The 25,228-nt window shown below is 47.7% G+C and overlaps 3 protein-coding genes across 3 annotated transcripts in view; all 3 read right to left on the bottom strand.

Annotated features, from left to right (window-relative positions):
- The window catches only part of alg8 (ALG8 alpha-1,3-glucosyltransferase), a 131,176-nt gene that overhangs the window by 17,696 nt on the left and 88,252 nt on the right, over nt 1-25,228 (bottom strand). The window lies entirely within an intron of this gene.
- Nucleotides 1,188-17,461, bottom strand: pcf11 (PCF11 cleavage and polyadenylation factor subunit). The gene is made up of 17 exons (XM_083927682.1): nt 17,131-17,461; nt 12,330-12,455; nt 11,870-12,058; nt 10,051-10,305; nt 8,221-9,203; nt 7,916-8,090; nt 7,386-7,785; nt 7,104-7,247; nt 5,463-6,715; nt 4,852-4,918; nt 4,633-4,776; nt 4,424-4,550; nt 3,354-3,537; nt 3,104-3,259; nt 2,914-3,006; nt 2,258-2,296; nt 1,188-2,163 (listed from the first exon to the last, which is right to left on the bottom strand). Exons 1-17 carry the CDS (start codon nt 17,341-17,343, stop codon nt 1,825-1,827), a joined length of 4,887 nt encoding a protein of 1,628 aa, XP_083783808.1. The 5' UTR covers nt 17,344-17,461; the 3' UTR covers nt 1,188-1,824.
- Nucleotides 21,146-25,228, bottom strand: part of ncbp3 (nuclear cap binding subunit 3) — a gene marked incomplete at its 3' end in the record, with an annotated part of 9,175 nt that continues 5,092 nt past the window's right edge. The window contains exons 7-13 of the mRNA XM_083926530.1: nt 24,481-24,589; nt 24,305-24,404; nt 22,634-22,743; nt 22,217-22,541; nt 21,817-21,968; nt 21,583-21,747; nt 21,146-21,486 (exon numbers count right to left, since the gene is read on the bottom strand). Coding sequence (XP_083782656.1) covers nt 21,146-21,486; nt 21,583-21,747; nt 21,817-21,968; nt 22,217-22,541; nt 22,634-22,743; nt 24,305-24,404; nt 24,481-24,589 — 1,302 coding nt within the window. The remainder of the gene's footprint in view (nt 21,487-21,582; nt 21,748-21,816; nt 21,969-22,216; nt 22,542-22,633; nt 22,744-24,304; nt 24,405-24,480; nt 24,590-25,228) is intronic.

Genomic DNA, 25,228 nt, shown 5'->3' with positions numbered 1-25,228 from the left:
AATATAGAAAAAATTAAACTAACTAAAAGAAAATATAGAAAAAATTAAACTAACTAAAAGAAAATATTGAAAAAATTAAACTAAATAAAAGAAAATATAGAAAAAATTAAACCGGTATAAAATAAACCGAATATAGAATAAAAACAAATAAAAGAAAAAATCAAACATAAGAAAATAAAGTGAAAAAAGAAAAATACAATAAAAAAAGACTCAGACGGACTCGAACCGTGAATCCTTCATCTCAAAGACTCTCAGACGGACTCGAACCGTGAATCCTTCGTCTCTGATCAAAGCCTCTCTCACAGACTCGAACCGTGAATCCTTCATCTCTGATCAAAGCCTCTCAGACGGACTCGAACCGTGAATCCTTCGTCTCAGAGACTCTCAGACGGACTCGAACCGTGAATCCTTCGTCTCAAAGACTCTCAGACGGACTCGAACCGTGAATCCTTCGTCTCAAAGACTCTCAGACGGACTCGAACCGTGAATCCTTCGTCTCAAAGACTCTCAGACGGACTCGAACCGTGAATCCTTCGTCTCAAAGCCTGTCAGACGGACTCGAACCGTGAATCCTTCGTCTCAAAGACTCTCAGACGGACTCGAACCGTGAATCCTTCATCTCAAAGACTCTCAGACGGACTCGAACCGTGAATCCTTCGTCTCTGATCAAAGCCTCTCTCACAGACTCGAACCGTGAATCCTTCATCTCTGATCAAAGCCTCTCAGACGGACTCGAACCGTGAATCCTTCGTCTCAGAGACTCTCAGACGGACTCGAACCGTGAATCCTTCGTCTCAAAGACTCTCAGACGGACTCGAACCGTGAATCCTTCGTCTCAAAGCCTCTCAGACGGACTCGAACCGTGAATCCTTCGTCTCAAAGACTCTCAGACGGACTCGAACCGTGAATCCTTTGTCTCAAAGCCTCTCAGACGGACTCGAACCGTGAATCCTTCGTCTCTGATCAAAGACTCTCAGACGGACTCGAACCGTGAGTCCTTCGTCTCAGAGACTCTCAGACGGACTCGAACCGTGAATCCTTTGTCTCAAAGCCTCTCAGACGGACTCGAACCGTGAATCCTTCGTCTCAAGGACTCTCAGACGGACTCGAACCGTGAGTCCTTCGTCTCAGAGACTCTCAGACGGACTCGAACCGTGAATCCTTTGTCTCAAAGCCTCTCAGACGGACTCGAACCGTGAATCCTTCGTCTCTGATCAAAGACTCTCAGACGGACTCGAACCGTGAGTCCTTCGTCTCAGAGACTCTCAGACGGACTCGAACCGTGAATCCTTCGTCTCTGATCAAAGCCTCTCAGACGGACTCGAACCGTGAATCCTTGATTGAAATGAAACCAGGAGAAAAAACCTTTGAATCCACTAAAGCTTTATTTTCAGACTTGAACCTAAACGACAGTAAAAGTGAGCATCAATCAGCGTCCACACAACACGAACCGCTTTCAGACTCTTTTTATTGGAAACTGAGAACAAGAGGAAGCGACGCCCGACCCTCCGCACAACGGCGCCCTGAGGAGCCTCCGGCCGTCCAATCAGATGCTGCTTACCTTCAACACCCGTCCGCGCTCCACCGCTCGCTCTCCACAGACGGCACCAGGCGGCACAATCACGTCACACCAGAGATACCAAAAATACTTTAATTGATAAATTAAATAATTTACATCTGAGCCCGAAGGAAACGAAGGCTTCTTTAATAAAGAGTCGGCCTGAAACGGCCTCGCAGCAGAGTCCAAATACTAAAATGTATTCAAGTTGATGCCGCGGCTAAAAACACTTCCCTTAGGGAAAGAGGAGAAGTGGAGCCGCAGCGTCACGCTTTGCTTTCACCACAGAGGGCTTCGTCCCTTAAAACATCCTCCTCCTCCTCCTCCTCCTTCACGGCCGGGAGCTCGCTCGCCTCGGGCTCCACTTCCTGTTTCACTGAGGCGGCGGCGGCATCAGAAGTGGCGACGGCATCAGCAGCAGTGGCGACGGTGGCGGCAGCAGCAGCAGAGACGACAGCAGCAGCAGCGGCGGCGGCGGCGGCGACAGCACAGGAAGCGCCCGCCTCCTCCTCTTCTTCTTCTTCTTCCTTCTTAATGAAGGCGCTCAGCGGGTGCTCCGTGAGCACCTTGTTGGGCGACGGCGTGACGTCGAGGTACGACGACGCCTGAGGAGACAAACGGCAGCGGGTCAAACGTCTCAGACGCTACTAATTATGATTATTGTTAATATTCATCATGGTTTCTTCATCAGTTACTCACGTTTTTATTGTAATCTTCAAAACAGGCGGGGTGGAAGATCTGAGGAGAGGAAGCGTTTATTTATCATCACGAGAACGTCGACGTAGATTCAGGGGTCGTGAAAAACGTTTGAGGTTAAATTCAAGCTTTTCCAGCTCCTCACAGCTGCGGTCAACTACATATTTCTACCAACACAAAGTGTTGAAAACTATAATTTCCTCTTTATTTTTCCATTAAAAACCTGTCAAAAGAGCAGGTTTCAGGTCAGAAACCACTCAAACCTTTTGCCGACACCAGGATTAGAAATGAAATCACACTTTTGTAAATGTTCAATTTCAGGCTCTTTGTCCTAAATCAAAGCACTTCCAGCTCCTGTGTTTCCTCCTGCTGCTCCGCCGTGTTCACTGCAGTTCTTTACTTCATGACGTTTATTAATGTGTGTATTTAAAAAAGCCGGTGTGTTTAAAGTAAAAGCAACAATAAAGAGTAAAAACAGCCATTTTAAAGTATGTGACCTGTTGTTTTTGGTGAATTATTTCAGATTCACGACCCGTTCTGTAATAAACGAAGTTAAAGCTTCTTGTTCTTCCTGTGAAGCTTTTACACACGGCTAAGAACTTAAACAGCAGCAGTCGGAGCGTGTTGGCGGCGGCGGCGTTGGCTTTGTTGTGTCGTACCTTGTCGTCGACCCTCAGGGCGTCCTTCAGGAACCAGTCCTCCTCCTCCTCCACCCAGTACGTCTCAAACGGCTCCTGGCAGATTTCACACGACTGCGGGAGGACGACAGCGATCGTTAGTCGCCTCTCACGGGTTCTTTTTTTAATAAATCATCGTTTCACCTGATTAAACAAAGACAAAGGGTCTGACCTCGCCCACTTGGTCCTTGGTGGCCTTCACGCTCTGGAACTCCTTCTCCTTGGCGGCCGCCTGGCTCTTCTGCACCTCCTCCTCGTTCTCCTTCTCGAAGAACAGACTCTTGGCTCGCTCCTCCAGGTCGGCGATCTCCTCAAACTCGACCCAGTCCTGCGGGGACGCAAACAGACGTCAGGACCCAACGCTCGCTCAGCCTAAACCTTCTTTAAAACACACACACACACACGTGCGCGTCCTCACTCACCCTGAGGCCGTAGTACCAGCGGCGGTGCGTGATCTTCTTGCTGGCGACCTTGCCGGCGTGGTTCTGTCTGAAGTGCCAGTCCAGGTGGTCGGCGTACATGTCGGTCTGGGCGGCGGTGAACCTCATGCTGCACAGGCAGCACTGGTTCCCCGAGTACAGCTTGGTCACCACGCTCTCGTAACGCCTGAAACATCATCGGTACATTTTCAACCAAGGATGGAAATAACAGAGGACCTTTGAGCTTTCCCGTCTTTTCTGAACTAAAGATGTTTAAAGTTCAGTTCAGACCCAAGATTCACGACAAAGCGCTTTTCTAACGCCGCAGGTGTGAACGGACCCGTCTCATCTGATGTCGTCACCAGAGACTCAACTTAAATCTGCAGCAGCTGCTTTCAGAACCAAACACACGTCACCTGTTTCAGCAGCCGACCAATCAGAGGCTCAACGGGCGAGAGAGGGAGAGAGGGGGGGGGGGGGAGAGAGACAGAGAGAGAGGGAGAGAGAGAGAGAGAGAGAGAGGGAGAGGGAGAGAGAGGGAGAGAGAGAGAGAGTCGAGCGAGCAACACGGTGAATGAGGAGAGCGAGTGCAGTGAATCAATAAAAGTATTTTCTCTGTTTTATCGTCATAGAAACGCAGCTGTAGGGGGTTTCTCTCCGTCCTCATACACATTTTATGATGCATCAAATTCTGTACAGCGACGAACAAAAGTCAAGTACAGCGAGGCGTTGCTATGGAGACGACGCCCCGCCTCGCCTCTCTGGTGTGAACTGGCAGGTTTCAGAACGCTGCAGGTTTCAACCCGACTCGTTACGAATCTTTGATCTGAACTTTAAATAAAACCAAAGCGTCGAATAATGAAGTCTGCTGATGTGACCCGGGGTGCAGCGTTTCCATGGTCACACAGGAACCAGGGTCTGACCCGAACCTGAATATAGATCCTGTTTAAACTGCAGGGAAACGCTCGGAGGGTCGCAGCCTGATTTCAGACGACGCGGAGCTTCGTGAAACATCGTGGAACAGACGATTCACAGCCGCAGATGTTTTTACGAACCCTGAAAATGAAACTCACTGTTTCATGTCGTCGACGCTGAAGCTGGTGAGGTCCGGGAGGTCGTCGTCCTCCTCCTCCTCCACCTCCTCGTCCTCCTCCTCCACCACCACGGGGGGCGGCGCCGCGGCGGGCGTGGGAGTGGCTTCTGGAAGAAAACAGACGAAATCATCTTGACGTCCAAACAGCGAGAATTTAACACAAGCAGCTTCGGTTAAAGCTCCACTGACCCTTGGCGGCGCTGGTGCTGATGCTGGGGGTGGGCGCGGCGTCGGGCTGCGACGGTTTGATGATGCCGTTGGAGATGAGCTTGGACAGCAGGTCGTTGACGTCGACCTGACCGAAGTGGTTCTCTGGAGGGACGACCTGCGGAGCTGCGGGGACACAAGGGAGCCGGTGAGAAACACGTGGGCGTGCGATCGAAGGCGAGAGCGGGACGAGTCTCTTACCCGGCTGTCCGAAAGGCACTTGGTTCGGGGGCAGGAAGGTCTGGGCGAGGTTCCCCAACATGGTCACCTGCAGACAGACGGAGAACGTTTAAACCGGCGCCAACGGGTTCAAGAGAACGCGCTTCGTATTCACAGTGCAAACGAACGACGTCAGGGAGAGTTTGAAGAAGAACGAGTGATAAAAACGTGAAATGTTGTTCTGGAAAAGACTGAAATCTAACGTTATTTTACCCTTTCAAAATAAAGTTCATCGTTAACCGAACCTCCTTCAGTCTCATTCTAACATGGAGGTCTATGGGGATTGGTTCATTAACATGGAGGTCTATGGGGATTGGTTCACTTTAACATGGAGGTCTATGGGGATTGGTTCATTAACATGGAGGTCTATGGGGATTGGTTCATTCTAACATGGAGGTCTATGGGGATTGGTTCATTAACATGGAGGTCTATGGGGATTGGTTCATTAACATGGAGGTCTATGGGGATTGTGTCTCAAACGGCCGTTGGAGGAACTGTAGTTCTTCCGCTGATGTTGCTGCTCTGTCAGTTTAGTGTAAACAAACATGTTTCTAATGTGACAGGTGTCAGTGATGGACAGGTGCGTCACTCACCGGCTGCTGCATGCCGACAGCGGGGGCAGCGGGGCTGTAGAAGGGGGCGGGGCCCGGCTGACTGAAGGGAAGTGCTGGCTGCATGTTGAAGTTTCCTGCCGGCTGCAGGTTCGGCTGAGCCGGGAACGCCATCGGCCCCGCGGGGAACTGAGGGTTCATGGGCTCCGCGAAGCGCTGGGGGGCCATATTGAAGTTCTGCTGGGGGGCGTTCTGGTTCTCGTAGATGGACGGGGCCATCGGCCTCATGGGGGGCTGCAGGTTGTGGGCGTAGAGTGGCAGCGCACCCTGATGGGGCATGTCAAACCTGGGCCCTGGCTGACCGGCCCCCTCAAAGTGCATCGAACCGGGGCTGTCGAACCTCATTGGGCCCAGCTGGTTTAGAGGGCCGTCGAAGTGAATGGGCCGCGGCTGCTGGAAGCCCATTGGTCCAGATCCAGGACCAGGAGCCATGTTGTTCTCAAAGCGCAGCGGTGCGTCAAAGCGCTGCACAGGGCCCTCAAAGTGGCCCGGCCCAGGACCCGGTCCCTCAAACCTGACCGGGGGCTGCTGACCAATGGGACCTTCAAACCTCCCAGGGCCGTGAGGGTGAGGCGGAGCTTCAAACCTCATTGGACCGTGAGGCATGCGTGGTCCATCAAACCTCTCTGGCATGTTGTGATGAGGTGGCGCCCCGCCGTTGAACCTGCCGGGACCTTGGTGGGGAGGACCTTCGAACCGGGCCGGGTCATCGTAGCGCCCGGGGCCACCGCCTTCATACCATCCTGGGGGTTGCGGTCTGGAAGGACCCATGTGTCCAGGCCCCTCATAGCGGAGCGGGGGGTGTCCTCCATCATGAGGAGGCGTGTGTCCCGGGGAGTCACTGTGCTGCCGGACAGAGGCCAGCGGTCCTGTGAGGGGCGGCGCCTTCAGGATGGATTTAGGGGCAGGAGGATCCAGACCGAGGGGCCCGTCGTCAGAGTGCTCGCTGTTGGGGCTCTCGAAGCGAGGGCTCATCTCTGCAGCGTCTTTCTGCTGCAGGGGCGACAGGCGTTCACGCTCGATCCTGGGGCCCGGAGCGTCCAGACCGACCGGGCTCGGACAGTTCCTGTGGACAACAATGCCGGACGGCGCAGCTCCCTCCGGCCTCCGCGGGTCGGGGTGCCTGGGGTCGGCGGACGGGCCGTACCTCCGCTGAGTGTCGTAGCCGCTCTTCTGCTCCTCGCGTTCGGCGAAGCGCTGCCGCTCCGTCAGTGGCGAGTTCCACTCTCTCTCACCTGGAACCAACAGAAGTGAACTCATGAAGACGGTTTCTGACGTTCGGCAGAACTCACGACATGTTTTTAGGTGTTTGACTTAAAATAACATTAAAAACTACAGAGAAGAAGAAGCAAACTGTCACGTCCTAAACTTCTAGTTACTGACTACAACTCCCATCTGAGACTCTGACTCCTACTGAAATGTGTGAACTGTGATCTCTTTAGAAGAGCCTCTAACCCTGCTCAAGTGTCCCTGATCGAGACCCTGACACCCCGCAGCTCCAGAACCTGACCTCTGACCTCTCTGTGGATAAAGACGACAGATAACAGATAGCGTTTGATGCTTTTCTGAAACTGCTCTGTGAAGACAAAGACACGTCGGGTGTGTTGGGAGCGGGGGACTCACTGGGCTCTCGGGGGTCGGCTCTCCGCCTGAAGCGAAGGTTGGGGAGGGACTTGAGAGTGGGGAACTCTTTGCCGTGGTTGTACTCCTCGATCATGGGGCCGAGCGGAGGCCGCGGCTCCTCGCGCTCTTTACTCCTCCTTTCACCTGCGAGTCGTGAAGATTTAAAATCAAACTCTGAACACAACAAAATAACTCTGAAGACCGACTCACGACAAACAACGCCACTGAATCCTCACAGGTACAAAAGAACCTCTCTTCTTTCCCAGATCACCCTCAGCTCACCTTGCCTCTCCCGTGGCGCCCGGATGTATTTATGAGATGGCGGGTGTCCGGCGCTCCGGCCGCCGCCCGTCTTCTCACCCTTCGCGGCCTCCTCCCCCTCCTCCGGACTCTCCTCGCCCTCCCACTCCTGCCCGGCGGCTCGGTGGGTGACCTGCGTCTTCCTTAGCTTGGACTTGTGTTCGTAGTACGACAGCTCTGCGGCGTCCATGCCGTCGTGGGGGCGCGGCGGGGCGGAGGGGGGTGTGGTCAGCTGTTTCTTGGAGGGGAAGTCGCCGGTGCCGTCCCAGCTGTCGGAGCGCTGCTGCTTCTCCTCCTGATACTGGAAGAAGTGTTTGATCTTGTGGGCCATGTTCAAGAACTCCTCCTGGGAAATCTCGCCGCTCTCCAGACGCTTGCTGGCCTGAGGAGAGACGGGAACGCGACGGGTTTAAAACACATCATCTACTTTTCTGATCAGCTGCTGGAAATAATGGCTTTTCATTTTTACAGAAATGTTTCGTGATATGTGAGCGTGAGCGTTTGTGGCGTACCCTCCTGAGAAGGTCCTTCTTGGAGGCGGAGTTGAGGGCTTCGGGGATCTGCAGGTTGGCGTCCACGCTGAGGCGATGCTTCGGGGTCCGGGGGGTGGAGGGGCGAGCCGGCGTGCTGTACTGCTTGTGTCTCGGAGGTCCAGGCTTCACGTGAGGATCCTCCGTCAGCTTCGGACTGAAAGGAAACAGACAAAGATCAAAGTTCTGATTCTATAAACTCTCGTCTACATAACCGCGCTTCTAAAAAGGCCCGACTCATCCTCTGAGACGAGCAACGACCCTGAAATATCAAGTGTTGGACTCACTGCTTGTTCTCCTCCCAGCCGCTCCTCCAGCGGTGAGGAGCCTCCTTGGCATCCTTGCCGCCTCCGTCGTGGCTCCGTGGGGAGTGAGAGTCTCTGGACTCGGAGTGACGGTCCTCCGCCGGCCTCTTTGACCTCCTGCTCTCCGATTGGTTCTTCTTGGGCGCGAGCCGGTCCTCTCGGCCAGGCTTGCCGTGTTCCGGTTCGTCTTCACGGACCCTCCTGGGTTTGCCCGGTTTGTGGGAGGGCGACGGGGACATGGAGCTGCTCCTGGCTCTGCTTTTGGGCGAGCGCCGGTCCTTCCTCTTCAGGGAGAGGATCGGGGAGCGAGACCTGGACCGCGAGCGTGTGCGTTTCCTGGCGTGTGTCCGTGCGTTGCCTCCGATTTTGAAGTCCAGCTTGTCTGCGGCTTCTTCGCGGTCGTGTTTGGTCACTGATCCGTTCACCAGCTTCCCCTTGCTGGACCTCTGGGGATCTCCGACCCGGGTCGCCTCCTCTCTCTCCTTCTTCTCCGTGCATCTTTTCTTCTCCTTCAGCTCCTCCTCTTTGGCCTCTCCGCTCTTCTCCTGCGTGCGTTTCTTCAGCCTGGGATCTTTCTTCGTACCGTCGGCCGACTTCTGGACTTCAGCCTCCGCCTGTTTGCTTTTACTCGGGACACTTTTGGCCATCGGAGACGGAGGCTTGGGCTTGGGCTTCTCCTCCGACGCCTCTTTCCTCGGGGTCCTGACCCTCTCGGGCCGGGTGGATTTCTCAGGTGTCACAACATGACTTCCTGTTGTGGCGGGGCCGTCTTTCTTCCCAGCAGGCGGTTGGGCTGCAGTTTGGGGGCCGCTGCGGTTCAGACGGGGGTCTCTGGTGGGGGGCTTGGCGTCCGTCTGAGGGGGTTTCCACGGTCGGACCACAGGAGAAGTTTGGCTGGTGGTCTTGGACGTGGCGCCCGGTGCTGCTGCAGCGGGGACTGAAGTCGGTATCACAAATCCACCGGCCTGCGGACACATTTAACACCCGTTAATGCTTTAGAGTTCACACGCGGAGAAGAGAAAACCCTCTCAGGTGCTGGGGCGTTTAGTGCTGCAGGTTTCTCTTCACACACACCGGAAAACTACTTTAAGAGTCAAATTCAAGCACCTTTTTAAAAAGTATCTAAACTAAAGAAGCATTTATCATCAATGTCTCGGTGCTCGACCTGAATCATAGTTAAACGTGTCGTTGTGACGCAGTTTTTTTATCTGTTCAGATAAACAAGAATATCACATGAACTGAATTAAGATTATGATTATGATTATAACATCAACATAAGAACAGTTTACAGTAACTGCAACAAGATGTTTTTACCTCAGATATTTAAAGATTTGGGCTTTAAATAATAATAATAATTATAATAATAAAACCAGATCATGTTAAAAATAACTCATTTTTCAAGGAGCATATTCAAATTCAAGCATATTCCCTCGTATGGTAAAAACAAGTGGCAAATTCAACGTGTTCACACCAAAATACAAACAAATTTATCAGGAAACGTGAATTTAAAGTCAAAATTTCAAGCATTTCACGGTGCATTTTGAAGATTTCCCAGCGCCCTGAAGCTGCGGTTATTTATCTACAGAACACTGATTATTGCACTTTTTCATCACTTTAGATGAGAGGTTATTGTGCAACATGATGCTTCCTGACAGTTTTCTACAGAAGGGTGACAAATTAAATCAAAGTTTCATGTGTATTTAAAAGTACGTTTGCTGTTTTATTTAACCTGCATTTCAAGCACGCTGCTCAAATTTCCAGCCCCGTAGGAGCCGTGTGGGGTGCGTGTGGCGTGCGTGTGGTTGGTCCTACCAGCTGCGCTTTGGTCTGCTCCAGCTCCAGCTCGATCTTCTTCTGCTGAAGCTCCAGAAGCTGCTTCTGTTTGGCCAGAAGCTGCTGTCGGATCAGCTGCTCCTGGGTCACGCTGGACTGGCTGGCACTGGCGGTCGGTTGGGGAGCGGGTGGTGCCGCCGCCGCAGCTGCTGCTGCTGCTGGCGGTGCCGCGGGTGCTGCTGCCGCCGGTGGAGCCGGAGAGGGCGCCGGCTGTGGAGAGGGCGCCTCCTCAGACTGGAGACACGTCGAGGAGAGACGATGGAAGAAGAGACAAAGACACGTTAGACATTACAGCAATAAAATAATTTTGATTATTTAATAAAAGTTAAATAACTTTCTTTATTGTTCACTTTAAACCACACAATAACACGCATTACATAAACAACATTAAATACACAAAGAAAGAGTAAAAGGTGATGAATGCGTTCATGAATTTGATATCGGCATGCATGACCTCTTAAATATAGAAATGTAAATATTTCGGTGGTTTCTGCAGCTCTTAAGCGTCGTCCTGAGGGCAGATTTTGAAATTCCTGGTCCAGGGGGTCACCAGGGGGTGACTGGGATCAAGTCCTCTGTGCTTTGTCAGAAATACATCCCATCTGTTTCTGCTCCCTCCCCATGAGTTCACTGGACATTTTTATCATTTTCAAAAGTTTGACTCCGTTTTTAACCCCCAGGTGAAAAAACCATGGACTTCTATTGTAGCACAGTACGTTTTCTACAAGAGTGTTTACTGCAGATTTGGTCGATGAAAAGATTCAAAAACCGTCGACAAGACGCACAAAAACTCCGAGGTCTAGATCCAAAGTTTTCTCACGTCACATAGAGATAATTACATTTTTCTGATTAGATGCAAGAGCTGCATTGATTTGTTTTTTTGAAACATACTCAGTGTTTAAAGTTAAACTCAAATCACATCAAGAAATGTTCCTAAATATTTAACCTCCTGCTCTGTTTCTTTATTTCTCTCTATTGGAACGTCCTCACTGGACGCTTCGACACGTCTTTCCTGTTCATAAGATCAGCTGAGCGCGATGTAAACGAAACCTTAACAAACACAGGGTCCCTGCACCTTTTTCAAAGTCAAGTTCAAGCACATTAACGTGCAGATCTAAGTTTCAGACAGGTTCCTGATGATGTGAGTCACCTGCAGACACAAGCACCTCTCATTTCCTCCTCCTCCGATGAGCGATTATTATTATCATAGTTATTATTACTCATCTTCCCTCTGAACACTGGGACGGGCTCGGTGTTTCCAGTTATGCATCAGCTCTGTTTTCTGCTTTTAAAGTTATTTAAGAGCGTTGAGCAGCAACACGCTCTCTGACAGCGATGAGAGGACGCCGTCGGCCTCTACGGCCACGAATCAACCTCCTGATTTTGCTGCTCTTAAGTTTTGTGGAAGGCTTCAGTGAGCGGATCTCTTTCATCGAGCCGACGTCACGGCGAACAACGGCAACAAGGGCGGAGAACATGACGACGACAGAGCGGGAACACTGAGGCTGATCTGGAACATGTGGGAAAAGGAAACGGCAGCTCCTCACCGCTGAGAGAGAACGGTTCAAATTAAAAACAACAGGTGACGCCAACAACGGGTATTCGGATAATCACACCCATCCTTAGGCGATACCGACGCCGGCCTTTCCGATACTGCAACAACTCTAACGGGAACCCTGCAAGACTTCATAAGAACCCTGAAACAACAGCTGAAGGAGCTGAATAAACGCAAAAACGTCCTCTGAATGTCACAAAAACGTGTACAGATCAAGAGGCCGTTCGCCGTTTGCATACACACCTGTTTCAAAAACTTGGGGTTGACGTGAATGCTGGCGCTGGCGTTGACTGTAGGCGGCAGCGGCTTGATGGGCCAGGCCGGGTCCACGGAGTTGACCCGGACGTCCAGCGCGTACAGCTTCTTCAGCGGGAACACGTCGTCCCACGTCGATCGCAACTTGAACAGACTTTTTCTAGTGTTTTCGTCCACCTACAAACAGAGGACATGACTTGGTCCACAGCGAAGACACTTGAGCATCACAGCAAAGCATCACAACATCAACTTTAATGTGATTTAGCACTAGAGTGAGTTAAATGTGTGTTCCTTCTATTCTTTTATTATGAAGTACACAGGAGCAGAGTGCAGGAGGCCACAGAGAGAGAAGCAAGCGACAAACAGGAGGGAAGTGAAGTGGGCGCTAAGATTTTCAGTGTAAAATGTTTGGAAACAAATGTTTGAACGGCAGCAAAGACAACTGTACCTTTTCAAAGACACATATAAATGAAGTGATTAGGTTTTTAGCAAACACTGCGAGGTACTCTCCTCCAACATTCTTCACTATGGAATCCACTAAGTACAAAACGGGAAGCTTCTCGGCGGATGGGGCCTGGAGCAATAAGAGAACTCGACAAGTTTAGAAAACAACAGGGGTTAAAAAAAACAACATTTCAAGAACAGATGCAACAACTCCACAGGTTAAATCAGCCCCTCACCACCCGCTGTACGCCACAAAGATGCTGGAAAAGGGGGGAAAACGGGGAAAAAAGGGACATTTGGTGCAAAAATCAGTCCGCGGTCTGAGATCTATCTTCGTGGTGGAAAAACACTCGTGTAAACTCCTTTGGTGCGCGTGAAAAAGCAGAAAAATCAGCCGTCCCCAGCGGGTCAGAGTCAGTTCAGTCTCTCGGGGCGATAATGATCCGTCCTCTCAGAGCGGAGGAGATTAAACAAGAGTCCCGTCTTCAGCAGCCGTTTGGTTTTACCTCCAAAGAGGGTTCGGCCCTGAAACCACTCTTTGTACTTTACCCAGACGCACGTCTTCAGAGCTGCAGTCGCTCGCTCTGCTTTGTGTTTTTGAGCCCTTTTTAAACATGAACCCGTCTTTTCAGGAGCTGCGTTAAACTCCTGCTCTTAGATAAAGGTGTCAGAAAACCCCCGTGTCAGTAAATGTAAAAACCAGACTCGACCAATAAATTTACACTGGGAAATAAAAAATGACAAAAAGCACATTTCACATTTTTTATTATAACATTTTTAACCATTCAAATTCAAAAAATGACATTTCAGGAATTCAAAATCACTCGAGATTTAATGCAGAGACACTTTGTCGTTGTTGTTGTTTTTCTCTAACGTGAGAAGAAGCTTTGGTTTCCGTGGAAACGCAGAGGTCAACTGCTGACTGAGCAAAATATAAATAAAGCTACTCGACAAATATTCATTAACAGTAAAAGCAGAGTGACAAACATCATCCGGGCTCCGTCAGCAGAGAACGAGAACGACTCCAGAGTCAAAATCCACCGTAAACAAAGCTGCTGACTCCTGTTTATGATATTAATATTAATAATAATATTATTTAAATCACGCTCACGTCGTCCTTTTGGTCAAACTAACACTAATTATTTTATTATCTTATTTAATAAAGAGCCACGGGTGCAAAATAACAAGAAATGTGTCAAATTTGACTTTTAAATTAAATTAATGACTATTATTATCAAAGCAGTGACATTATCACTGTATTTTACATTAATTTATATGAATAAATGAAAACGCTTTTGTTCTTTTAGTGTTTAAGTCTCAGGGTTCTTTTCTCACAGTCGTGGTAAGTGACGTATTTCTATGAAATGTATTATTTCAGGTTGTTTTTTGGCATTAAAACGTCAAAAGACACAGATTTACGACATAAACGGTGTCTTTTCTACCAGAAGCATAAAGATTAGTGGTATTTTCGGTGAAAGAAGCATTTTTTAAGGATTTTAAGCATCTGAACGAACCCTGAAAACAACAAATGTGTAATTTCATCTATAAATGAACATTTTCCTCTTTTAGTTCTGTAAAAATAAATGAAAAGGCTTTTGTTCTTTTAAGGTCAAATTCAAGCACTTTAAGCACTTTAAAGGTCCATTTCAGCTTTTTCCAGCACCCCACAGCTTTGGTTATTTACATATTTCTGAGTTAAAATCACGTTTAAAGAGACGTTTTTATGTTATAAACAACTAAAATAGTTTTGAATCACCATATATTATATTTGTTGTGAAAGAAATAAGGATAATTTATAACATTTTCAGGGATTTCAAGCACCTGTTATTAAAGCAAAGTCACATTTGTTTCTGTTGAACATTTCCCCACATTAGTTTTGTAAAAACAAATGAAAACACAAATGTTCTTATGTTTAAATAAACTTTGATAAACTCTTATTAGGAGGTCTTTTGCATTTTAGTCTCTTTGTTACAAGTATTATCTTATGCAGTTTATTTAATTACACACATTTAATTACAGTTATTAGATAAAATAAAGGACTTTAACACTTTGCTGCTTCTCAAACACTTACATTAATTAATTAATGATTAAATCTGGAAGAAGGGGGGAGAATAAATAAGTTCTTCTTCAGAGCTGTGAACTGAACAATTTGAACATTAAAAACATTTTTTTGTCTTTACTTGTTTGGAAGCAGCGAACAAATACAAAACTTTATTTGTTTTTGTCTGATGGAAACCGTCAGACGTGATTAATGTGTTTCATTCTCGTGTTTTCATCAGTGAAGTCGATCAAATCCACTTCACCGTGACGTTAAACGTTAAAACACTCGCCCCGGATCTTAATCACAAACTGGTTTACGGTGGATTTTCACTTCAGTTGGACGCAAAAGTCACGTTGAAGCCGATTTTACAACAGAACGCAGAGTTTCCTTTAGTTTGGAAGCAAAATAACGTCGATCAAAACCGACGTTTCCACTTTAAGAAACAAAATGGAGTTTATGGCAAAACAGTTTTAACATTTAATGGAATAATTCACTTTAAACCATAAAACCACTTTTAACCAAGTTTAACCATTAAAGGGTCAAAACGAACATTTCAGACACAAACGGCATTGTTTAATCTGTGAGGCAGATATCCACAATGACTCATCTGTATCGGTCTATATCTGTGTTTTTATCTGTATCGGTCTATATCTGTGTTTTTAGGTGCATCTGTATCGGTCTATATCTGTGTTTTTATCTGTATCGGTCTATATCTGTGTTTTTAGGTGCATCTGTATCGGTCTATATATGTGTTTTTATCTGTACCGGTCTAGATCTGTGTTTTTATCTGTATCGGTCTATATCTGTGTTTTTATCTGTATCGGTCTATATCTGTGTTTTTATCTGTATCGGTCTATATCTGTGTTTTTATCTGTATCGGTCTATATCTGTGTTTTTATCTGTATCGGTCTATATCTGTGTTTTTATCTGTATCGGTCTATATCTGTGTTTTTATCTGTATCGGTCTATATCTGTGTTTTTATCTGCATCGGTCTATATCTGTGTTTTTATCTGTATCGGTCTATATCTGTGTTTTTATCTGTATCGGTCTATATCTGTGTTTTTATCTGTATCGGCCTATATCTGTGTTTTTAGGTGCGTCTGTATCGGTCTATATCTGTGTTTTTATCTGTATCGGTCTATATCTGTGTTTTTATCTGTATCGGTCTATATCTGCGTTTTTATCTGTATCGGTCTATATCTGCGTTTTTATCTGTATCGGTCTATATCTGTGTTTTTATCTGTATCGATCTATATTTGTGTTTTTAGGTGCATCTGTATCGGTCTATATCTGTGTTTTTAGGTGCATCTGTATCGGTCTATATCTGTGTTTTTATCTGTATCGGTCTATATCTGTGTTTTTATCTGTATCGGTCTATATCTGTGTTTTTATCTGTATCGGTCTATATTTGTGTTTTTAGGTGCATCTGTATCGGTCTATATCTGTGTTTTTATCTGTATCGGTCTATATCTGTGTTTTTATCTGTATCGGTCTATATCTGTGTTTTTATCTGTATCGGTCTATATCTGTGTTTTTATCTGTATCGGTCTATATCTGTGTTTTTATCTGTATCGGTCTATATCTGTGTTTTTATCTGTATCGGTCTATATCTGTGTTTTTATCTGTATCGGTCTATATCAGATGACGTCACTGTTCCCATTCATGTTTATTGGGCTTTCACTTCTAAATGTCCACAAATATATTTTAAATATCCAGACTGAGCATTTTAATTCCAGATAAATCCATAATTCAAAATACATTATGACCAGTACACCGTGTCATTACGGATATGTGCAACCATGATATCTAAAATATAACTGTAACCATGTCTGCACTGAGTATTTTCCCAATAATGACTTAAAATAAAGCTTTTAAACTGTATTTTCATAAAGAGCTGAACTCGTGTCCAGCAGAGATGATGTCATCGTGCGTCCTACAGTGAAATATTATTTTTAAAAACAACAAAGAGAGTAAATCTCCGTAATGACACTTTGTACGAGTCAGAACGTATTTCCAGCTGTTTGAAATGCTTTAATTTGAATGTTTTGCCTGAATTTTGGATGAAATGTTTGAAAAAATTAACATTTCTTTGACAACAAAAAGCTACAGAACAGAAATGTAATTGAATTTCAATTTAAGTTGCTTGTAGGATAATTCCAGTTCTTATAACGTGACTAAAAAAGTGAAATAATCGTTTTTAATATGCATGTATTAGTGGAAATATGTAATTTACCACAGTTATAAGGTGCCGGAAAAGCTCGAAAAGGACCATGAATGTGCTTTAAAGGTGCTTAAATTCGACATTGGGGGAAAAGGTGCACGAACCCTGTATTTTAAATAGTCAATATATCATTATTATGGATATATCTGGAGTTAAAATGCTTATTTTAGATGTGGAAAATATAATTGTGGAGATTTAGAGTTAAAGGCCCAATACACATGAATGGCGAAAGTGACGTCATCAGCACTAGTAAGCATGTCATTGGCTGCTGTGCGAAATGTTATAAGTTGACCAGGAAATGATTTAATAACATATATAAACACATATCCGGGCTAATGTTAGCTTTTAAATGTTAAAACTGTTGCCATGCTGTTGCTAAGCAGAAGAAAACAACAACGTAACTATGGTGACGGGTCGTGTAGAACAAGAAGAAGAGCCGCCGCCATGTTTGTTAGCAGCGCGTCGTCCTCCGGGCCTGTTCCCTCACAAACATCCACATGAAAAGCATCTGAAATTGAAAGTATTCTATGTTTTATAAAAACCTTGCTTATTTGCGCTTCGATAATTGCGACGATATCCTTGGCGCAGTGGAGGTTTTCCTCGGCCAGGATGGTCAGCATGTTGATGTGCGGCTTGCTGTTGAACGTCAGGTCTTCCAGAGAGGACTCGTACTCTCTGCACGCGTCCTCCATCTTTGAGCTGCCGGACCCGGGAAAACCTACAGCATCACCACCGTTAGCGAGCAGGCAGTTCATGAACTCATGTAGGTAACGGTTCCTCTCAGTGTCGGTGAGAAACCCCGCCGCTTTTAACGGTTTATTTCAGTATTTTCAGCCGTCGTCGTTCCCGTTTCTCCGCCCGCGAACAACGACAAAGAAGATGGCGACTGGAACTGGAGGCCTCATACGTCACACCAACCATTATATATGTGGCGTGACGTCAGTTCACTCCCATTGGCTCGTTTTGGGCCCGAAGGACCGACCTCTCGGTTTTCATTGGTTCGATGAAATAACAGCCACACGGATGAGCCAATCAGAGTGAAGCAATGTCAGTTTGTTGTTACATAACTGAGAGGACAAGTTTCCAACACAGCGACACGAGGCGGAAGCATGGCGGTTAAATGCAACATTAGCAACTTTTACTCACGTTTAAGTTGTTTTTTTACTCTTTAAATCTATTTAAATGCAACATTAGCAACTTTTACTCACGTTTAAGTTGTTTTTTTACTCTTTAAATCTATTTAAATGCAACATTAGCAACTTTTACTCACGTTTAAGTTGTTTTTTTACTCTTTAAATCTATTTAAATGCAACATTAGCAACTTTTACTCACGTTTAAGTTGTTTTTTTACTCTTTAAATCTGTTTAAATGCAACATTAGCAACTTTTACTCACGTTTAAGTTGTTTTTTTACTCTTTAAATCTATTTAAATGCAACATTAGCAACTTTTACTCACGTTTAAGTTGTTTTTTTACTCTTTAAATCTGTTTAAATGCAACATTAGCAACTTTTACTCACGTTTAAGTTGTTTTTTTTTACTGTTTAAATCTGTTTTAATGCAATATCAAGTTTTATGAGAGTGTTAAAGTGTCCTCTAGGAGCATAAACGTGTGCTAAAGTGTCCTCTAGGAGCATAAACGTGTGTTAAAGTGTCCTCTAGGAGCATAAACGTGTGCTAAAGTGTCCTCTAGGAGCCCAAACATGTGCTAAAGTGGCCTCTAGGAGACTAAACGTGTGTTAAAGTGTCCCCTAGGAGCATAAACGTGTGCTAAAGAGACTAAACGTGTGTTAAAGTGTCCTCTAGGAGCATAAACGTGTGTTAAAGTGTCCTCTAGGAGCATAAACGTGTGCTAAAGTGTCCTCTAGGAGCATAAACGTGTGTTAAAGTGTCCTCTAGGAGACTAAACGTGTGCTAAAGTGTCCTCTAGGAGCATAAACGTGTGTTAAAGTGTCCTCTAGGAGACTAAACGTGTGCTAAAGTGTCCTCTAGGAGCATAAACGTGTGTTAAAGTGTCCTCTAGGAGCATAAACGTGTGCTAAAGTGTCCTCTAGGAGCATAAACGTGTGCTAAAGTGTCCTCTAGGAGCATAAACGTGTGCTAAAGTGTCCTCTAGGAGCCCAAACATGTGCTAAAGTGGCCTCTAGGAGACTAAACGTGTGTTAAAGTGTCCCCTAGGAGCATAAACGTGTGCTAAAGAGACTAAACGTGTGTTAAAGTGTCCTCTAGGAGCATAAACGTGTGTTAAAGTGTCCTCTAGGAGCATAAACGTGTGCTAAAGTGTCCTCTAGGAGCATAAACGTGTGCTAAAATGTCCTCTAGGAGCATAAACGTGTGCTAAAGTGTCCTCTAGGAGCATAAACGTGTGCTAAAGTGTCCTCTAGGAGCATAAACGTGTGTCAAAGTGTCCTCTAGGAGACTAAACGTGTGTTAAAGTGTCCTCTAGGAGCATAAACGTGTGTCAAAGTGTCCTCTAGGAGACTAAACGTGTGTTAAAGTTCTCTCTTGGGGCCAAACACCATTGGCCAGTTAGCATGTCAGTGTTGCCCTTTAAGGCTCCTGCTTGTTGGTAAAATTAGACTCAGAAATCAAACACCAGACTCACTGACACGTATCACTGTCACTGGGGCAGTTAGCAGCGCTGTAGCTCCAATACATACTACTTACATGTTATGGATTATTAGTAATAACTCTGCTGATATTATCACCTTTACCTGAAATATCTGATGTAAGAAAAGGTAAAAGACAGATGACCTGGTCCCTGTCTGATGATGTTATTGGCTAATGTTTCGAACCTGTTCAAAAAGAGTGTATCAAGCTAACGTTAGCTAGAGTAGTGAGGGAACAGAGTGTATCAGGCTAACGTTAGCTAGCTACAGAGTTGTATCAGGCTAACGTTAGCTAGCTACAGAGTTGTATCAGGCTCACGATGTGTCGTCATGAACAACGTTGAACATTTTGAATATTTCATCTGAAACCATGAAATGAACACAGATCATTGAAGTCGTGCGTCTTTAAAACAATGACTTTAGTTCTTTATCTTTATCTTAGATTCGTATTCACCCTCAGTAGTTGTTTATATTTACGTGTGTGACGCGTAAAAGCGCTGAACGCTCACAATCAAACTCCACACGGGATAAAAAAACACACCTTTATTTTGTAGCGATGCTTCGACGGTCAGAGGTGAAGGTCGACGCGTACGCGAGTAAATCTGCGAAACACGTTCTTTGGTCACGTTTGGATCCATGAACTGATTTAATATTATTTTTGTTTCTATAAAATCACATGAATTCATCCATGAATTCATTTTTTTTTTTAGTTTTCATGAGAAAAAGTTGTTTTCAGAATCTGAAACCTGGAAATCTCTGATTTTCTCTGTTTGATTTCACTTTAAACTGAATATTTGTAACATTTAAAGACATTTTTCACCACGTTGGGACATTTTGTAAGAAACAAATCAAACACTGACTTTGGTAATCCACTGTAATAGACTTTACTATGAGAGGAGCTGGTGCAGGGGCCAGTAGGTAAGTCTTTAAAACACTCTTTAATAAACTCTGGCTTCACTAACTACGCTGATGACGCTTTGTTGTGTGTGTAGGGACTCTTCTCGTGCTGCTGCAGAGGTTTGCTGTTATTTTCAGCAGCATTAGTGGTTAAAAAACGTTACATTAATAAAAACTGTCTCCGTGTTTTATTTTAAACCACAGATTAAAGTGTAAAGCATCGCAGACGTGAAGCAGAATAAAGCTTGAAACAGTATTTTAATAAAGAGCTGAACTCTTGTCCAGCACAGATGATGTCATGTGTGAAAAAGAATTAAAAAAAACAATAGAATGATGCGAGTGGACGCGTACGGAGACACAGGAAGTCCAACAGGACCCACGTCCACAGACAGGAAACGCTCCCTCAGCAGGAGGTTTAAAAACAAACAGTCAGGAAGAATCTTCTCTCACGCCGCAGGAAAAAGGCGTTTCCAGGAGGGCGACGCGGCGAGGAACGGCCCCGAGGGCGTGAGGCGCCGCTTTGTCCAGCGTCTCCATGGAAACGTACGAGGGAATCTGATTGGGTCTCAGGAGAGTTTGAATATCAACACCAGCGCGGCACGAATATGAGGAATATGACCAAATTTATTCAGCTATTTTTGAGTCTCTTTGTGTCTTTGTGGTTGTTTTGTGTCTCTTTGTAGTCGTTTTGTCTCTTTGTGGTTGTTTTGCGTCTCTTTGTGGTCGATTAGCGTCTCTTGTGACACGTTGCAGAGCTCTCGGTCCAGATTCTGAGTCTGAACCTTCGTGTTTTTCTGACTCTGGAGACGAAGCTTCACCAGATTCAGACTCGACGACGCGTTCGTATATTTTTACACTTTTTCATTTGGTAAAAAAAAAAACACAAAACACCAACAGGAAAACAAACGTTAACATCGGCGTCCGTCAGGGAGAAGGATCCGGATCTGCAGCCGAGCGACTCCGTGTGTTTAGACCAAAGTTCAGAAGAGAAGCAGGTTTCCCCCCCTCGCCCTCCTCCCTCCCTCTCCCCCTCCTCCCTCCCCCCCCCCGCCCTCAGGCGTCGTAGTCGTCGCTGCTGTCGCGGCTGATCTCGATCTGCAGCGAGGGCAGGTTGTCGAGCCGGCTCTTCTTGCTCTTGTGTGTCAGACGCGCCTGCTTCTGTTTGATCATGGCGCCCCACATCTTCTGCAGCGTGGTGTCGTCTTCCTCCTCCACCTCCTCTACCTTCTCTCCGTCGCCTCCTGTCTTCACGCCGCTCTTGCCGGCGTCCTTCCTCCCCGAGGACGAGGAGGAGGAGGCAGAGAAGAGGCCCGGCGCCCGGCTGCTCGCCCCGCGCTCCTGCCGCCCGGCGCCGCTGTCGTCCTCCGCTGAGCCGAGTCTGCTCCAGAGCGCGCCTGCAGGACGACACGGGCATTACACACTTTATATGTTTATATTTATGTAAAAGAACAAATATTAATATTTTAAAGACACTTTAAACACAAACGTACTCGTCTTCCTGTCTTTCTGTCGGGTGTCTTGAGTGGCCACGCCCAGTCTGCGGTGCACGTCTCTGATTGGTTCTCTGGCTGGGGGCGTGTCCCGGGGGGAGACGGGGGAGGGCGAGCGCCGTCCGTCGGGGGAGTAGCGCCTCTTCCCCAGCCGCTGGCGCACATCTGCAGACGGGACAGAGGGTTAGTGGGCGCCACACTCAGGGAGCCAATCAGCTGGGGTTCAGAGCGGACCTGTCCTCCCGCCGGGCGCCACCGGGGGGGGCGCTCCCTGCTGAGACCGCCCCTGACGCTTCTTCTCCTCCAGCAGCTGACGCACGTCCGTCACTTTGGGGGGCGACGTGGACTCGGCTCCGGTCTGAGACGCCGACACGCCGACTCTGTTCCTGCTCACGGCACACACACACACACACACACACACACACACACACACACACACACACACACACACACACACACACACACACACACACACACACACACACACACACACACACACACACACACACACACACACACACACACACACGCACACGCACACGCACGCGCACACACACACACACAGACACAAGTCACTTCCTGCAAGTCCTATAAATATCCGTTTGAGTGTAACGGCGGCGGCGGCGTTTCTCACCTGATGCTCTTCAGCTGCGTGTCCAGCTCGTCGGCGTACATCGTCATCTTCTTGCTCTTCTTGGGCGACGGCGTGGAGATCATCTTCAGCTCCAGGTCGTAGTCCATCTCGTCCGACTCCGACCACGGGGACGGAGAGCGCTCCACCCGGCTGCGTAGCCCCGCCCCAAGCGACTGCGAGGCGGCGCCCTTCTCGCCTCTCTCCCGGTCGGCTCGCTCTTTGTACTCCACCACCCTGTCGTCCTCCTCCATGTCCTCCTCGTCCTCCTCCTCCTCCTCCTCTTCCTCCTCCTTGATGGGCTCCTCGGGCAGGTTGACCAGGTCAGCTGGACACAACAACAACAACAACAACAACGACAGGATAAATAACCCGATCGTGTTTCACAGGGTCGGCGTGTGAAGCGTGGCTGGCGTTTACCGGAGTGGCGGTGCGTGTACGGCGGCGTGTGTCCCATGTTGTCTCCGATCAGAGGCTTCTTGCTCTTGATGACGTCTCTCTGGATCCGCCGGTTGTGAAACCTCCTCTTCCTGAAGACACACGGGACACGCAGACTCTCAGACACACACAGCCCAGTACAGGTGTGCAGGGCTTTTATTGTGAAAGGTAAGATGGGCGACGTCTTGTCTTATGATTCTCGCGAGTAAACAACACAAACACAGGATCAGTCGGGTCTTAAATCTCGGTGCGGACGCTCTCGTGGATTTCTACGTTTATAGTTGTTACAGGAAAAAAACTGTCTCCATGGAGGATTTTACGCCTGAGTTTCACTTTAAAGCTGCGGTCTGCAGATGTTTAAACTCTCACGCCCCTCCCCCTCTCCCACAAGCTCCTCCCCCACCGAGTGCTCGTCAGTGCGCGTGCACCATATTCCTGTGCCCGTGTCTTCTCTCATCATAAACAGCATGGAGCACACGCTACATGGAGATGGGCTGGCTAACTTACCCACAGATAGAAGCTGCTAATGTCATTTAGCGTATGCTAGCTTGAGGCGTGTGCAGAGCTGAGTGGACGGGACGATACGGAATAAAGCTGCGACAAAACGCTTGAAGCGTGAGTAAAGTGTGGCGTGATCGTATTTATCTTTATATGATGAAGCGACACATTTGGAGAGACAGAAGTTAGCGAGTAGCCGCCTTAAGCTCGGCCATGTTGTGCTAAATGAGTAGTTATGCTGATGCTAACCAGGTCTGAGTGCTGCTAAAGCAACAGGAAGCAGCTCTCAGAGGAAGTGAGTCATTGTGATTTAACCTCTGGAGCCGTTCAGGCGCTGCCGCTCTCCTGTGTATCAGACCGGGACACGCTTCACTCTGTAGTGACGGCGTTCTTCTTCTTCTGCATTTCTGGGAGATTAGACGCCTAAAGGCACGCTGCTGCCACCCACAGGTCAGAGTTATATCCATTATTTCATTTTAACCACAGGAACCGATACTGAATACTGTTTTTTATCTGCTGCCTCCGTTAGCTGCAGGACATCGTTAGCTTCAGTAGCTAACACGTGTTTTAGCCGCATACGTGTAACGTTACGCTTTATTTAGAATCATCGATCTTTGCGGTTTGGTCCGGTTTAGGTTTATACTGGAGGAACGGGAGCGCCTTCCGGTGCAAACTGGAACCAGCGTGTCCCACGGTTAGCTAGCACAGTAAACTGGAACCAGCGTGTCCCACGGTTAGCTAGCACAGTAAACTGGAACCAGCGTGTTCCACGGTTAGCTAGCAAACTGGAACCAGCGTGTTCCACGGTTAGCTAGCACAGTAAACTGGAACCAGCGTGTTCCACGGTTAGCTAGCACAGTAAACTGGAACCAGCGTGTTCCACGGTTAGCTAGCACAGTAAACAGGAACCAGCGTGTCCCACGGTTAGCTAGCACAGTAAACAGGAACCAGCGTGTTCCACGGTTAGCTAGCACAGTAAACAGGAACCAGCGTGTCCCACGGTTAGCTAGCACAGTAAACAGGAACCAGCGTGTCCCACGGTTAGCTAGCACAGTAAACAGGAACCAGCGTGTTCCACGGTTAGCTAGCATGGTAAACAGGAAGATAACAGAAGCAAAGTCACAGTGAAAGTTCATTTAGGGGTCGTGTCCTCACCAGGAGTTGCTGAGGATTCCCTTCATGCCGCCGTAGTTGGGGTTTCCGTACTTCATGTAGTATCTGCTGCGGCGAGCGGCGCCCATCTCCTTCTTGTCGTCTGCGGACGGAAACAAACGTGTGTTTAGAAACCCTGCTTTTGTAAAGCGTCACTGACGGGCTGAGCACCGACTCACCGTGCGTGGCGAAGCGCAGGAAGAGTTTGTTTCCTTTGAAGGGTTTGACGGCCGGCCGCAGGTCGTTCCTCAGCAGAGACTCACGCTCCGCCAGAGACAGGTCGTCCACCTGAGACACACGGACACACGCCAGAGACACACGGACACGCGTCAGAGACACACGGACACGCGTCAGAGACACACGGACACACGTCAGAGACACACAGACACACGTCAGAGACACACGGACACACGCCAGAGACACACGGACACACGTCAGAGACACACGGACACACGTCAGAGACACACGGACACACGTCAGAGACACACGGACACAGGTCAGAGACACACGGACACGCGTCAGAGACACACGGACACACGTCAGAGACACACGGACACGCGTCAGAGACACACGGACACACGCCAGAGACACACGGACACACGTCAGAGACACACGGACACACGTTAGACACACGGACACACGTCAGAGACACACGGACACACGTCAGAGACACACAGACACGCGTCAGAGACACACGGACACACGTCAGAGACAGGTCGTCCACCTGAGACACACGGACACACGTCAGAGACACACGGACACACGTCAGAGACACACGGACACACGTCAGAGACACACGGACACACGTCAGAGACACACGGACACGCATCAGAGACACACGGACACGCGTCAGACACACGGACACACGTTAGAGACACACGGACACACGTCAGAGACACACGTCAGAGACACACGGACACGCGTCAG

Source organism: Echiichthys vipera, assembly GCF_963691815.1.
Source record: "Echiichthys vipera genome assembly, chromosome: 14".
Classification (NCBI taxonomy): domain Eukaryota; kingdom Metazoa; phylum Chordata; class Actinopteri; order Perciformes; family Trachinidae; genus Echiichthys; species Echiichthys vipera.
Note: the sequence above shows the minus strand (reverse complement) of the source record. Positions and strands in the feature narration are given on the sequence as shown.

Coding starts and splice junctions, on each gene's coding strand:
- pcf11 (XM_083927682.1), bottom strand. CDS start 17,343: ATGAACTGCCTGCTCGCTAACGGTGGTGATGCTGTAGGTTTTCCCGGG. Junction 10,306..11,869: donor ACCCCAAGTTTTTGAAACAG/GTGTGTATGCAA, acceptor ACGTGTCTCCAG/TCTGAGGAGGCGCCCTCTCC. Junction 3,260..3,353: donor GCTGGTACTACGGCCTCAGG/GTGAGTGAGGAC, acceptor GCGTCCCCGCAG/GACTGGGTCGAGTTTGAGGA.